Raw genomic sequence first — 15,119 nt, forward strand, 5'->3', positions numbered from 1 at the left:
AAGATTTTGGGTGGACAGTACACATCATCTTAAATTGCTCATGTCGGGTGAAGCTGGGGGAAGAGGACATAGAACCGGGGCACAATATGCTTATAAGCTAAAGCCCAGTTCAAGGAAAAAATCCACAATTTGTCTATTTTCCAATTACTGCACACCCCTCCCCCCAAATCTGGCTTTCTGGGGTCATTTTGTATTACTTGCTTACAAACCTGTTCCAAAACATCCAGTAGCTACTCCATCCACCATGCTCCATCTTTCCACCTTTGGGTGCATGAGTGAACTCTTCAGGCTGCAATGCTCTTTCCTCACTTCTACGCCAAATAATCTCCAGTTTCTTTCCAGGTGCCACTTCCCAAAGGCCCTTTTTGAGCACTGTTTCATGAGATTACTTTGTATCTAATTTTGGGGGGTATACATTGTATACTTTTTACAGATGTAATAAATTCTTTGAAGGCAAAGATTGTTTCATTTTTATCTTTATCCTCAGCACACAGGAGCAAGCAATCATCAAGCACTTACACCAACCAATCATTAAATATATATAATTATCAGGTGCAAGGGAAGACAAACCTAAGAGTTCCTTCCATTGAGGGGCTAACATTTTATAGGGGAGAAGTGTGTCTATAAACATTTTTTAAAATGAAAGGTGATTCTACACACCTCTCAGATTGGCTAAGATGACAGGAGAAAATGATGAATGTTGGAGGGAATGCAGGAAAACTGGGACACTGATGCATTGTTGGTGGAGTCGTGAACAAATCCAACCATTCTGCAGAGCAATTTGGAACTACACCCAAAAAGTTATCAAACTGCGCATACCCTTTGACCCAGCAGTGCTACTACTGGGCTTATATCCCAAAGAGCTATTAAAGAAGGGAAAGGGACCTATATTGCAAACATGTTTGAGGCAGCCCTGTTTGTAGTGGCCAGAAACTGGAAATTGAATAGATGCCCCTCAACTGGAGAATGGCTGAATAAATTGTGGTATATAAATGTTATGGAATATTATTGTTCTGTAAGAAAAGACTAACAGGATGATTTCAGAAAGGCCTGGAGACACTTACATGAACTAACCGAGTGAAATGAGCAGAACTAGATCATTATACACTTAAAACAACAATACTGTATGAGGATGTATTCTGATGGAAGTGGATTTCTTTGACAAAAAGAAGAGCTAACTCAGTTCCAATTGACCTATGATGGATAAAATCAGCTACACCCAGAGAAGGAACCCTGGGAAATGAGTGTGAACTCTGTGCATTTTTTGTTTTTCTTCCCAGGTTATTTTTACCTTCTGAATCCAATTCTTCTTGTGTAACAAGAGAACTGTTCAGTTCTGCACACATATTGTATCTAGAATATACTATAACATATTTCACATGGATAAGACTGCCTGCCATCTAGGGGAGGGGGTGGAGGGAGGGAAGGGAAAAATCAAAACAAGAGTGCAAGGGATAATGTTGTAAAAAATTACCCATGCATATGTACTGTCATTAAAAAGTTATAATTTTTAAAAAGGTGAAAAAAATAAAGTATGTGATAATTACACATATAACTTTCAAAACTAAAAAAAAAAAAAAAAAAAAAGGTGATTTTTGGAAAGAAGGTACTAGCAGCTGTAAGGTTTAAAATTGAACTCATATTTTTCTGATTTCCTTACACTCTAGCAAAAGACATCACCCTTAATGAATCAGATTTACAACCACTGTCATCTGAACACATTATCTGACACACAAGTTGCCACTTAATACTTCCTAACTTGACTATAGGGACAGAAACTCCCCAAACTTTTTAGGATACCATTTAACATCTTCCCTTCACCCCAATCTGGCTGCCTTTGAGCTGAGTTTTGAATGGAACAAGAGATGGTAAGAGGTGGTGTTAAGGAGGGAAAATGTTCCAGGTGACATCAACTGTATAGCCAGTGGCAAAAACAAAGAAACAGAGGATGGAGATAACTGTGTAAGGAAGGCCAAAAAGTTCAGATTTTCTGGATCACAATGCTGGAAAGATGGTGATACATAAAATAGCTGGAAAAATAGATTGGGCCAGATGGTCAAGGGCTTCAAATGACAATTCATTGGATCCTAGGGGTAATGAAGAGCCACTGGAGCAAATTGATTTGAGGAAATGATTAGACTGTTCTTTAGGAGAATCAATTTGGAGCTTTGTGATGAATGGGTTGGAGTGGGGCAAATTGGAGGCAGGGTAATCATTTAGGGCTTTGATGAGGGTCTGAACTAGAGCAGTGTCAATATGAGCATGGATTATGGATGGAAAAGGATTTTAGAGGGGAAAATGATAATCTATGGCAGCTGACTATGTAGGGCTGAGGAAGAATATGGACCAGAAGATTTAATTCAACATTTATTAAGTGGCTACATGTGGCAGGCATTGTGTTTAGATGACTGAAGGTGAGGAATGCGGGTGACTGGAAGAATGGTGGTGTCTTGAACAAAAATGTAGGTAAATTAGTTAGTGATTTAAAAAAAAAAAAGGTAGGTTCAATTTTGAACATGTTGATTTTAAGATACCTATGGAACATCAAGTTGAAACATACCAGAGATAGTGGATAATCTGGATTGAAGATCAGGAAAAACTAAGATTGGATATGTAGATCTGGGAGTCACTTGCATGGTGATAACTTGAGTTGGAAAGGTCACCAAGCAATGACCACAGAGAAGGCTGCAGGACAAACTCTTGGGATATATCGAGTTAGGAAGCATACTGCAAAAGGAATCAAGGATGATTAAGAAAATTATTTTGTATGATCACTGATCATTGATAATTTTGGAAAGAGCAGTTTTGGTGCAGCAGGAACTGTACACTAATCTACAAAGAGTTACAAGGAAGGGTCTTCCCTGCTTTTGGTTTTTCTTGTTCCCCAAGGAAGACAGGTTTATAGACAACACAATAGAGTGAGGTTAAAGATTAGAAAGGAGGATGATTTGGGGAGCAAGCTTTAGGGTAAAATGCAAGGGCATGTCAAAGATATACATAGAAGCTGTCTTTCCCAAGAACTACTTCATTCAGATTCTAGGATGCCAAAGGTTGTAAAGTATAAAGATGTGTTATGCGAAGCTTAGAGCAGCCTTTGTGGAAAGCAGGGCCATCAATTAGGAAAGAGGAAGATTTACTTGCTGCGACAAGGATACCGTTGAGATCAAATAATATAAGTGTGTAATGGACCTAGTAAATATGACTTCTTCAGTGGGGTCTCCACTTGTTTAACAGCTTATAAAGAATGGAAGTTGGTAGTGGAAGTAATCTAGGGCTGGAGTTTGCCATGGCATTTTAAGTGAGAGGACAAAGTGGAAAGATATTCTAAAGTAGAGGACAAAGTAAAATTTAACTGGTTAAATACAGGATCAAGATAGAGAAGAAAAAAGTTAGAGAAGGGATGATGACTTGAAAAATACTGAGGGACAGACATTAGAAGTAATAGTAAAAACAAAGATTAGATTTAAAATTAAAGCACAGAGAAAGATCGCATGATAGGTTATGATTGGGTAAAGGAATTTCAGTTAATGGTCAGGGAATGGAATACTCAGGAGTGAGATCAAGGGTATAACCATCCTGTATATGACAATGTTTTATAGGAGATGGGAAATTGGGAAGTTAGGGTATATGAAAGAATATCCAACATAGATGTTCAAGTTCCCTGTAATAATAATTGTTGGTTGGTGTGATGAAGAAGCACTACAAGTCAGGTTCTGAATACCTAAGGAAAGAGAAGTGGTGGTAGACCTGGGAAAGGGAGCAGGGCAGTAGACAATGGACATTAGGAATTAGAATGGGTGGTCTGTTGATTCGTATTAAATGATCAGTTGAAGGCTTTGGGGAACATCCAGAAAATCAGTAAAATGAATGGTCAGAGACTGTATTGAGAGCCCTAAGCTGTAGTTAACTGTTGTTTTTCACTGTCCTGCCAAGCCTAAAGGATCTGTGCTCACTAAATACTTGTGGATTAAATCAATTCTGCCTTGAGGGTTAAATACTAAGTGTAGTAAGAACAGGACCTGAGCTCTAGGATAATCCCAGATATAGGCAAGAATCCTCAAGGCAGAGAGGCCCATGCAAAAGGCAGGAAGCCTGACTAAACTTGGCTCAGGAGCAGGGACATCCTGTGTTAAGAGAAATGAGGCAAAGACAGCAGGCCACTGAGTTTCATTAGGTATTTCATTAAGGTTAAATCTTCATGATCGAGTAGGCTTGCAGAGGAGAAAGTCGGGGACCCTGCAGGCTAGGTCCTTCAGATTTCATAGTGTATCACTGGCTCTGGCTTTTTGTCAGGATCACCTCCTCGCTCGAGGTACAGGTTGTTATAAGGATATTGCTTCGGACCCTGAGGAAGGAAGCACATCAGAAAAAGCAGGTAAATGCCCCATTTGCACTGACCCTACCCAACACTAACACCCAGCAAACAGTACCCAGCCTGTCAGACCCGGCTGAGCTGCAATGGTAGAAGAAACATCCTTCTTTTGTGCTGAGCCCAAGGCAGAGAAAAAGCCTAGATTGTAAACGAAGTGCTGCTTGCACTGATTGTAAGAGAATCAAAGCTTTCTAAATGAGACGGCGCATCCATCCATCCCACTCTCTCTCGGGTCGAGGCAGACTCAATCTCCTTTAAGTCACTCAGCCTCTAATGGTTCCCCCGCTAAAGTGGCCTAGCAAATGAGGCGTGCAGAAGCAGCAGTGGGGGAAGCACAGAGGAGGCACGGCTGGGACGTGCTTTAGGGGCTGCTGGCTTTACCAACAACCAGCTGTCAGAGTGCGCAGCTCAAGGGGAGGAGAAAAGGGTGATGTGCTTACAGAACTGAAAAATGCAAAAGCTACTGTGCTTCCTGGTTTCCTGAAGTGAAGTTAGTGCTCACACCAGCCCTGTACACACACTCCAGCCAGGAGCCCCTGGGGCTCAAGATCAAGGCTCGTGTCAGTGCACACAGACACACCAGCTACTACAGAGACATGGATTATCTCTGCAGAGGTAGCATGGGGCATCTGACTACAGCCATTATAAGTCTCCGGCCTCCTCCAATCCATTCTGCACAGGCTGTCAGATTAATCTTCCTAAAACACCACTTTAATCAAGTGACTCACTAGCCCCCAAATCTCACCAGATTCTTCAACATTGCCCTCCACTTCATCCAATTTCCTTAGTGTCTCCTGCACATTTTGCCTTCATGTCTTGCCTTACCTCCAATCCCATACCTCCATCAAAGCCTAACTCCAGTGCCATTTCCTAACAACACTCAGATACCCAAATGATGTACACTCAGACTTTGCTATATGCTTGCTCCTTTCTTAACTTAGAGCTCTCTTCTACTTTTTTAGGTACATAGTCTTCCCATAGCTATAAATTACTTATGGGTAGAGGCTATCTTCTGTTTTACAGTCTCAAGAGTCCAAGACTTTTTATGAATTTAATTTTTCCACCAATATAACATCCAGTCTATGTGATCTTCTACTAAAAAGAAGTAGAATGCTAGTTCCTTGGGATATGGGCCGTTTTCACTTTTGGCTTTGTGTTCCAAATGCCAGCACATTGGAGTCCCTTGATAAATGCCTAGTGAGAAGGTCCTTTCAGGGGAGCAGCTAGACACCTGGGACTCCCTCTGTATTTCAGTCTTTCAAGACTACATATAACGTTGTCTTCTCAACCCCTCTCTAGTCACAATGATGGCTTCATACAATACAGAGCAATCTCAATTTGGGGCAAATAAGATCCCTTCCTGATTCTCTGATGACTGGGAGAAGAGCTGGCCTTGTCATTCCCCTTCTAGTTCTAGAGAGCTCCAAGGATAAAATACAAACTCCTTCTTGGTATTTCATGGTCTTCACGATGTTGCTTCCACCTTTTTTTCATTTTCCCTTAAATGTATGGATAACTATCCCAGTAGAGAGTGGTTCCCTATACACTCCATTCTTTCTCCCATATCTGTGTCTTTACATAGGCTGTCCCTCCCCTCCACCAATATCTGAAATGCTCACCCTCCTGACATCCTATCTTTCTTTCTTGATTCCTCCAGTCGTTACTGCCCTGGGGGAAAAATCAGTTTCTATTTACTTACCAGTGTACATGTTGTTTTCCCTCAAAAGATTGTAAACATCTAAAGAACAAAGACTGTTTTATTTTTAAATTTGTATTCTCAGGACACATCACGGTGGATGACACATAATAGATGTTTAATAGGGCTTGCTGAACTGACTGAAGGTATGCTGGCTTAGGCTAAGAAAGAAGTCAATATATCATCCTGTCATTGCTATTTAGTATCCTAGGCAGAGAATCCTCAAAAAAGCCACGGGCAGTGCCCTTTCAGATCAAAGCTGGATTTTTGTGTTTCAGATACCTCATTTCCCGAAGGAAACAAGGCTGAGCATCATACAGTGAGAAAGATCAAGGAATCCAATCTTTTTTGAGTATCAGACCCCTTTGACAATCTGAAGATGCCTATAGATCGCTCTCTAAGTAAAATTTTTAAATAATTAAAGGAAATGTTAAATTGCAATTAGAAATTTAGCTGAAATAAAGACATAATTCTTTTCCCATCCAAGTTCACAGATGCCCCTATGAACCCCAAGTTAAGAACACCCATCCTATATACTTACCACAGGCTGATAGCAGGGGAACATCTCTCCTACCCAGAACATGAACATCATGAAGCCTAAGAAGCCAAAGAAATGTTTACACATGGTGTTCCAGGAGACAGCTGTGGGGGATGTATCCACACGATTCCGAGTATACATATCAAAGTCAAAGTGCATCTACAAGAAATAGAGATCAGCATACTATATCATTAGCCTAGCAATAGGCCGGCAACATAGAACTGAGCTCTGAAGAAATTTCCTGGCAAAGAGTCTAGTGCTCTTGAAAGCTGTGTTCTTAAGAGACTATATATTTCTTAAATGACAGTGACAACTCAAGAACTGAAGGAAGATAGCACCTTTGAAAGGAATCAAGGAGGTAGAGCTAGCATCTCTGATAGTCTACTACTTAAGGAGGGCAGCTCAATCTCATAATGCAAAGTTTTGGGCATCCTTGGACATTTGACCCAGGTATTACTTTGGAGATTTCCATTTCCTTGGGAGGCAAAAAAGCTTGCAGCTAATTAGATACTCTGTTTTTCTATTATAGGATTATATTGCCAATCTTTCAAAGAAAGATTCACCAAGTAGGAGGATAAGGATGCCTTAAATGTTACAGAGAGCCCTGCAAATGACTTAACTATTTAAAGAAAAAAGAAGGGACATAAGGCAATTATTTTCTCACCGGTTCACCCCAGTTTAGCCTCAATTCAGAATGGTCCCAATTATACCATGGGTCTCGTTCATGCTGAGAGCGGTCTGGAAGCTTGGGATAGTCACCATACCTGAGAAATAATAGCAGGTTTTTAGTGAAGGCCCAAACATTCCCAGGGAAGCTGGGAATCATATCTAGTCTTGAGCTTTCCCTATTCAACCTCAGTGACTTATTAGTGCCCTTAGGACAAAATATAAACCTCTCAAACTAGGTTGGAGAATCTTACATAATCTGCCCTCAACTCATTTTTCTTGCCATTAATTCCTTTCACACTCTAATCCAATCAAACTGCATTCTCTGTTCCTCAACGATATGATATTCCACCTCCCATCTCCATGGCTTTGGACTGGTCATTGCCCATACTTGGAATGCACTCTCTCTTTATTTCAGAGTCCCTCTCTTTAAGACACAACCAAATACCAACTTCTGCAGGGAGCCTTTCCTAATTTTCTGTTTGTGCCCTCCCTTCAAACTACCTTGATTTTGATTAATTTGTTTTGTACACATTGGTACTTTTACTAACTTTAAATTGTGCTGCTTTTATTTTTACATTTACTTGTTTCACATATTAGAATGTAAATGCATTGAGTAGGGATTTCATTCTCTGTACTTGTATCCCCAGTGCCTGGAACAGTTCTGCTACATTATAGAGACTTGATAAATACTTGTTGACTGAGTTGATATGGTTAAACAAAGACCCTAAATCAAATTCTAGTTATTGAATGAGACTGCTAGGTAAACTCAATTTTAATTTTGTTCATTTCAAAAGTGTTATATTTTTTCCTTTCCTCCAATTCACAGAAAGAATCACAGAACACACAAGCTGGAAGTGACCATCAAATCTGATTCTCTAATTTTATCAATAAGAAAACAAAGGCTTAAGTTATTCTTCTTTCTCATTTTAACCACTCCTTCTGGTTATGTACAATAGGACCATTTGTCCAGTGGCATGATACATATAAAATGCTTTGTAAATCTTAAAAGTTTCAACTGTTAATTCTGTTTTGGACTTATAACTAAGAACCTTCCTGAAGGAGGAAGTCTTCAAGAGGCTAGAGGACTCCTTAGTGATACAGAAGGAATTTATTTATGTAGGTTTGCACTAAATGATTTCTGAGTCTAAGAAGCCATATTTTCCAAACAACATGCTGGAATATTTTTGCATCTCATAGTCTTCACAAAGTTGTGAAGATGCCAAGAGATGCCAAGGTCACTGCTGCCTATAAATTGTAAATAAGCTGAAGGAAAACAAATCCTACAGATAAACTACAATACAAAATGGGCTGAGAAACACAGCAAGAAGTTGGATATTGGCATCAAACTGCTAAGAACAAATTGGGGGAAAGAGATGCAATATCTATAACTAATGACATCACAGAACAAAAATTGGAAAAGCAAGGCAAGTGAATAAATGGAATTAGCTGTTCTTCCTCACATTAGATGTCTTCTATCCCTACTCCCCATTAGACTTAGTGCCTTGGAGAAAGGCACCGTTTTGTTTTTGTACCTCTAGTGACTATTACAGTACCTGATGTATGTTAAGTGCTTTATGAATATTTGCTGAATGCCTGAATCAATCACTTGTTAATATTTCAGTTGCATATGACTTGTTAAATAGTTGTCATGGTGACCACAGAAGGACTTGGTTGGTTGGTTGCTGTACTCTATTTTCAAAAAGGACCAAAATGAAATCACTACATTAGAGTCAAGTTACAGTGTGTCCAACTGTGGCTGATCAGAATACAAGTCCTGAATGCTCTGCCACACGTCAGACACAGAGTCCCTATGAACATTTGGAGTGGCTTCTCTAACTTTCATCTTCCTTTAAGGCCATTAGAACAGATTGTTCTCATCTGCCCATTCTACTAGGGGAAGTCTACATACCTGGAGTAGATATCTCCCTAATTCACTGTAAGTTTTGAGACCCCCTTGGTTACCCTCAACCAGGCTTAGCCCATCTGCAAAAACAGTTTACCAGGGTGTAATCACTATGCATGCTACAGCTTCTTGGAGCCACAGGTGAAAATTAGATGGATTAAGTGGACACCAAAGGTGGAAAGCATCCCTGTAAAAGGCCTGGCAACCTTCACCCCAGAGATTCTAGTCTTCCCTGAACACACCCTACTGCCCCACAGAAAGACTACCCAGCCTGAAAAAGTATTAAAAAAAAAAAAAAAAAAAAATCAAAGAACACTAAAAGTCACATGAAACGAGGCCTAAATCATATACATAGCTCTGTGTAGGAGGCAGTGGGATATTTAAGAGATAGTATTGAACTAAAAAAAAAAAAAGTCAGGAAATCTGAGTTCAAATTCCAGCTTTGCTACCAACCTGTATGACCTTGGATAAAACTCTTATTTGAGCTTTAGTTTTCTTACATATCAAAAGAGGAGTCTGACCTAGATGACTTGTAATCATCCTTCTAATTCTAGCTCTATAATTCTACATACTGGTCTTACAAATATTAAGGCTTCTCTCAGTGAGGTTGAGACATTTCAAACTACTCTTACTAGAGAACCTAGCACTCAAGATCAACAATTATTTATGAAATATCTACTTTAGGCACTGTGCTAAGATTTAAGAAAGTAAAAAAAACAGTTCCTATACTCAAGGGACTCACATAGTAATGGGGGAGGATAATATGTAAAAAATACATACATAATTGTACATAAATTATGTTAAATTGTTTACCATTACAGGAAGAAGGGATGGGAGGAAGGACAAAAACTTGGAACTCGATATTTTGTAAAAATGAATGTTAAAAATTCTTTACGCATAATTGGAAAAATAAAATACTATTTTCACTTTTTTGTTGTTTGCTTGCATTTTGTTTTTCCTCTTTAATCTGATTTTTCTTGTGCAGCATGATAATTGTGGAAATATATACAGAAGAATTGCAAACATTCAACTTATATTGGATTACTTGCCATCTAGGGGAAGGGATCGGGGAAGGGGAGGAGAAAAAATTAAAACACAAGGTTTTGCAAGAGTGAATGTTGAATCTACTGGTCATCCTGCCATTTAGGGGAGGGGGTGGGGGGGGTAAGAGGTGAAAAATTGGAACAAGAGGTTTGGCAATCGTTAATGCTGTAAAGTTACCCATGTATATATCCTGTAAATAAAAGGCTATTAAATAAAAAAAAAAAAAAAAAAGAGTGAATGTTGAGAATGATCTATGCATGTTTTGAAAATAAAAAGCTTTAATAAAAAAAGAAAAAAACTATATATGAAAAAAAAATTGTGTACAAAGAAGATATAATGTAAATGGGAGGTAATTTCAGAGGAGAGGGAAGGGAGGGGGAGGAGTCGGGAAAGGCCTTTTGCAGAAGGTGGGATTTAAGCTAAGTCTTGAAGGAATCACAGAACACAGGAGAAAGAAAAGGCAGAGCATTCCAGTAAGGAATGGAGAGATGTGTAATCCTGTGAGAGTAATTCAAGTAGGTCAGTGTGGATGGGCAGTTGAGCACATAGGGCGGAGTAAAATGTAAGCTTAATGAAAAGTTAGAAGCAATGGTCCTGAAGGTCAGGGGAAACCACTTTGGTTTGCTGAGTGGTTAACTGTCACGGGCAGGCCTTTGTTTTGGGAAGAACCCTTTGGCAGCGGCTTGGGGAGAGACTGGAAGGCCTGGGGAGGTCCCGGAGTAACGGGGCAATGAGAAGGTGCCAGGGATGCTACTGGCTGTGTGAGCGGAGATAGACGGAGATCTGTGGGAGACGGCGTCAGGACTGGGCCAGAGACGGGTAGGAAGTTGGGGGTGACCCCTGAGCTGCCCGGCGCGGGCGGAAGCCGCTGTCGCGGGGAGCAGGGGCTGGGAGCAGAGAGGAAGAGATTTCGGACCGGGGAGACCGAGAGCCTCCGCGCCGTCGGGATCCCCCGGACCCTCGCGCCCCGCTTCAGGCCGCCTCCCGCAAGCTCCAGCGGCTCTCCTGCAGGCCCCGGCTCCTTCTCCAAGACAGAACGAGGCCTCGGCCGACAGAAGCGGCCCGCGTCAGGGACACGCAGCGGCGGCGGCGGCCTCCTTACCCGAAGCCCTCGTCCGGGTAGGGCTCGTAGTCCTCCACCCGCATGTTGTACTTCTTGGCGGCGGCGGCGCGCTCCTCCGGCGTGCGGGGGTACGGTCCCGGGAGCATGTCCTTGCTGAGGCCCGAGGCTGAGCGGCGCAGACACGGGAGTCAGGCGCCAGCGCTGGGCTGCCGCCCCGGCCCTCCCCAGGCCCGCCACCGCGCCGGGCCCTCGCTCCCCCGCTCCGCCCCACCCTCAGGCCCCGGTCCCTCCCACCTGCCCGGGCTCCCAGAGGGGCCGCCCGCCGGGCCGCGGTCCCCAGCCATCGGATCGTCCGGGACACAGCCATGGAGGCCGCCATCTTAACCTTCTTCTAAGTTTGGCCGCGCACGCGCAGAACAGTCCTACGGAGGCCGAGCAGAGCCCAAAAGAGTTCCGCGGAGGAGGGGATTCTGTGCTCACGTGTGTGTCGAGAGGAGGAGCATCGAAAACCAGAAGCTCCGCCCCCTGTCCTCGGATCCTGAGCTCTCCGGGCCCTGAGGAGGGGGTTAAATAATAGGAGGACATGGTGGGGGAGGGCTTGGGGCCGGTGACCAAGGGTTTTTGCGGCAGGGCGAGGCGCCTCGATCGCTTGGCTCCTGTAAGGCGGGGCCGGTGAATGTCCTGAAGCAGGGGCTGTTTAGGAACATGAAGCGGGCCTCCCCCAAGCTCAGGCCTCCGGTGCTTCCGATCGCGGCCGGGGACCTCCTGCAGCTCTGCCCCTCCTCCCACCCCTGAAATCCAAGGCCAGCATCTGTCCAGACCCCTCTCCTCCGCTGCCCTTCCTCCATTGCTTCTCCAGACTTCTGTTCTCGCCCCTACAAGGAAGTGACACATTTGTCCAACTCAAAATGACCTTCTGGAGCTGGACCCCAACATGCATTTCCAGCTGTCTTTTTTCTCCCGATAACTAGTTACCCCGAAAAAAAACTTTACCATATCTCCTCCCCTTCCTGCTCACTTGAGCACCAACATCCTTCCAGTTGCTTAGGTTAAATAAATCCAATTTTTTCCTTCTCCCTCAGCCTCCCAAGATTATCTTCTCACGTGTACCTTCACGTGTAACCTTCACCTAACCGAGGACAAGTTCCTAAGAGCCAGCTTGCCTCATCTACTGTTGCATCTTTTCCTGCGAAGCAGGAAGGACTGCCTAGGAGGCTTAGCAAACGTCTTTGAGTTGACAGACTCCTTGTCCCTATGGGTTGCTTACTAGGAGAGAAAAAAAAGGACGTACACTTCATCTTTGCAAAACTTCTGAGAGATCAGGAAGGGCCATAATGTAGTCTAGTGATGTCAAATGTAAACAAGAGCCACTACTTGCATCCCTGATGGTTACAGAATGATATAAACAAAACGTTATATAGATGTTCTGTTGTATTATTTTTTACTTTGTTAAATATTTCCCAATTACATCATGATCTGGTTCAAGCCACCCTTGGGAATATTGCAACTGCAATGAGGTTGCCACCATATGTTTGAGATCCATGACAGATTCCTGGACTCAAAGTCAGGATAAATTAGAGTCTCATTTCCCCCTCTTATGTTCTGTTTCCTTATCAGTATGAAATCTGTATTAAGTGGGGGTATTTTGATTCTTGGTAGTTCAATAGGGTGTTTGCTGCCCAATAACAATTAACTTGGAGAAAAGATAAGTTTAAGTTCCTTGGTGGAACTCACAATTAACCAGAAAGAAGACCAAACATAAAAGGGAATATGTAGTTGTTATGCCAAAATTCCCTTTTAATGGGGTGACCCTAGTTTCTCCAATTGTCCTAGTTATTCTGCCTTAGGTTATAACCGTTCCCTCTTAATGTTTGAGATAAAGGTTTTGTAGACATTCCTTAATGTTTGACAAGATGTCATTAGAATATCAGTAATGTCATTGTTCTTGTTATTCCATAAAAAGCTTGCTGCCCCTATACTCAGGGCTAGACTCTTTGAGATGATAGTCTCCTCTAGCCCTGGGATCAACATGGATCCATTGGTCCCAGTATTTCTCTCCATTTAATAAATTTTAATCTCTGTCTTGCTCAGTTTCTTCCACATTACATTGTGAGGTGGGAGCATATCACAGGCTAAATTCATAGAGAAGTTTTGTAATGACAAAGGTCACTTTTAATGGGGTGACCAGTTCCTCCATTTGTCCTATTTCATATTCTGCCTTAAGGTTATGACCGTCCCCTCTAAATGGTTGAGATAAAGGTGTTATAGACATTCCTTAATGTCATTAGAATATCAGTAACCTCCATCTATGAGGCTATCCCCACCTAGGTCTCTGCATTATGTCATTGTTCCATAAAAGGCTTGCTGTCCTGATACTCAGAGCTAGACTCTTTGAGATGATGCTCTCTTCTAGCCCTGGGATCCATTGGTCCCAGTATTTCTCTCCATTTAATAAACTATTGAATTGGTCTCTAATCTCTGTCTTGCTCAGTTTCTTTTGACATTACAATTTAGCAAGCTAAAAGAGTTACCTATAACAAAAAAGAAAGTCAGAGAGGCTGTGGGGAGAGGGTTGGGAAGGAAAAGAGGAGGAGGAGAAAGGAGGGCCAAAAACTCTGCTAACCCTAAAAGGGATTTTGTTAGCATGATGTTTTCAGCCACATTGTCAAACATCTTCAAACATGACATCAAAGTCAGCTACCTCACCAATTTAAAAAGACTACAAGCCAAAACTAAAGTGGAAGGAGGACTAGTGCATGAGTTTTTTGTTCACAGACAATTGTATAGCCTCTGAAGCTGAAATGCAACAAAATACGGATTCTCTGCTGCTTGTGCTGATTTTGCCCTAATAACACCAAGGCAACACAGGTAGTCCATCAGCCAGCATCACACCATATGTGGAACCAGCAAATGGAGAAGTTTTGAATGGTGTGGATAAGTTCACTTACCTTGGCAGTATACTTTCCAGGGATGTCCACATAGATAATGAGGTTGACACAACCATTGCCAGAGCTAGCTCAATGTTTTGAGAGGTAATGAGGGAAATTGTGAGAGAGAAGAGGTTTTAGACTAACTATCAAACTCAAGGTCTACAGAATTATTGTGCAGAGCTCATTGTTGTAGGCTTGTAAAACCTAGACAGTATACCAGCACCAAGAAAGTGAATCACTTCCATTTGAATTGTCTAAGGAAGTTTCTGAAGATCATCTGGCAAGATAATATACCAGACACTGAAGTCCTTTCTTGAACTAAACTGCCAGACATTCAAACTCTACTGAAAAGAGAGCATAATTCCATTGGACTGGCCACATTGTTGGAATGTCAAATGTATGCTTGCCCAAAAGATTATTTTATGAAAAACTCACACAAGTGTTCATAACATGGTCAGAAAAGGCAATGAAAGGGGATAGCTATATGGCACAGTGGATAGAGCACTGGTCCTGGAGTCAGGAAGACCTGAATTCAGATCCAGCTCAGACATTTAATATTTCCTAGCTATGTGATCCTGGACAAGACACTTAACCCCAATTGCTTCACCAAATAAATAAAGCTATTATTTAAAAAGCAATAAAAAGATCCAGCAGTGTTACTACTGGGATTATATCCCAAAGAGATTATAAAGAAGGGAAAGGGACCTGTATGTGCACGAATGTTTGTGGCAGCCCTTTTTGTAGTGGCTAGAAACTGGGAAACTGAATGGATGTCCATCAGTTGGAGAATGGCTGAATAAATTGTGGTATATGAAAATTATGGAATATTACTGTTCTGTAAGAAATGACCAACAGGATGATTTCAGAAAGGCCTGGAGAGACTTACACGAACTGATGCTGAGTG

The 15,119-nt window shown here is 41.9% G+C and overlaps 1 protein-coding gene across 1 annotated transcript; it reads right to left on the minus strand.

Moving 5' to 3' along the window:
• Positions 1–4,161: 4,161 nt before the first annotated feature.
• Positions 4,162–11,732, minus strand: NDUFB8 (NADH:ubiquinone oxidoreductase subunit B8). The gene is made up of 5 exons (XM_003755451.4): positions 11,580–11,732; positions 11,325–11,451; positions 7,271–7,370; positions 6,610–6,765; positions 4,162–4,345 (listed from the first exon to the last, which is right to left on the minus strand). The coding sequence occupies exons 1-5, from the start codon at positions 11,662–11,664 to the stop codon at positions 4,253–4,255; spliced, it is 561 nt and encodes a 186-aa protein (XP_003755499.1). The 5' UTR covers positions 11,665–11,732; the 3' UTR covers positions 4,162–4,252.
• Positions 11,733–15,119: the final 3,387 nt, after the last annotated feature.

Source organism: Sarcophilus harrisii, chromosome 2 (genome assembly GCF_902635505.1).
Source record: "Sarcophilus harrisii chromosome 2, mSarHar1.11, whole genome shotgun sequence".
Classification (NCBI taxonomy): domain Eukaryota; kingdom Metazoa; phylum Chordata; class Mammalia; order Dasyuromorphia; family Dasyuridae; genus Sarcophilus; species Sarcophilus harrisii.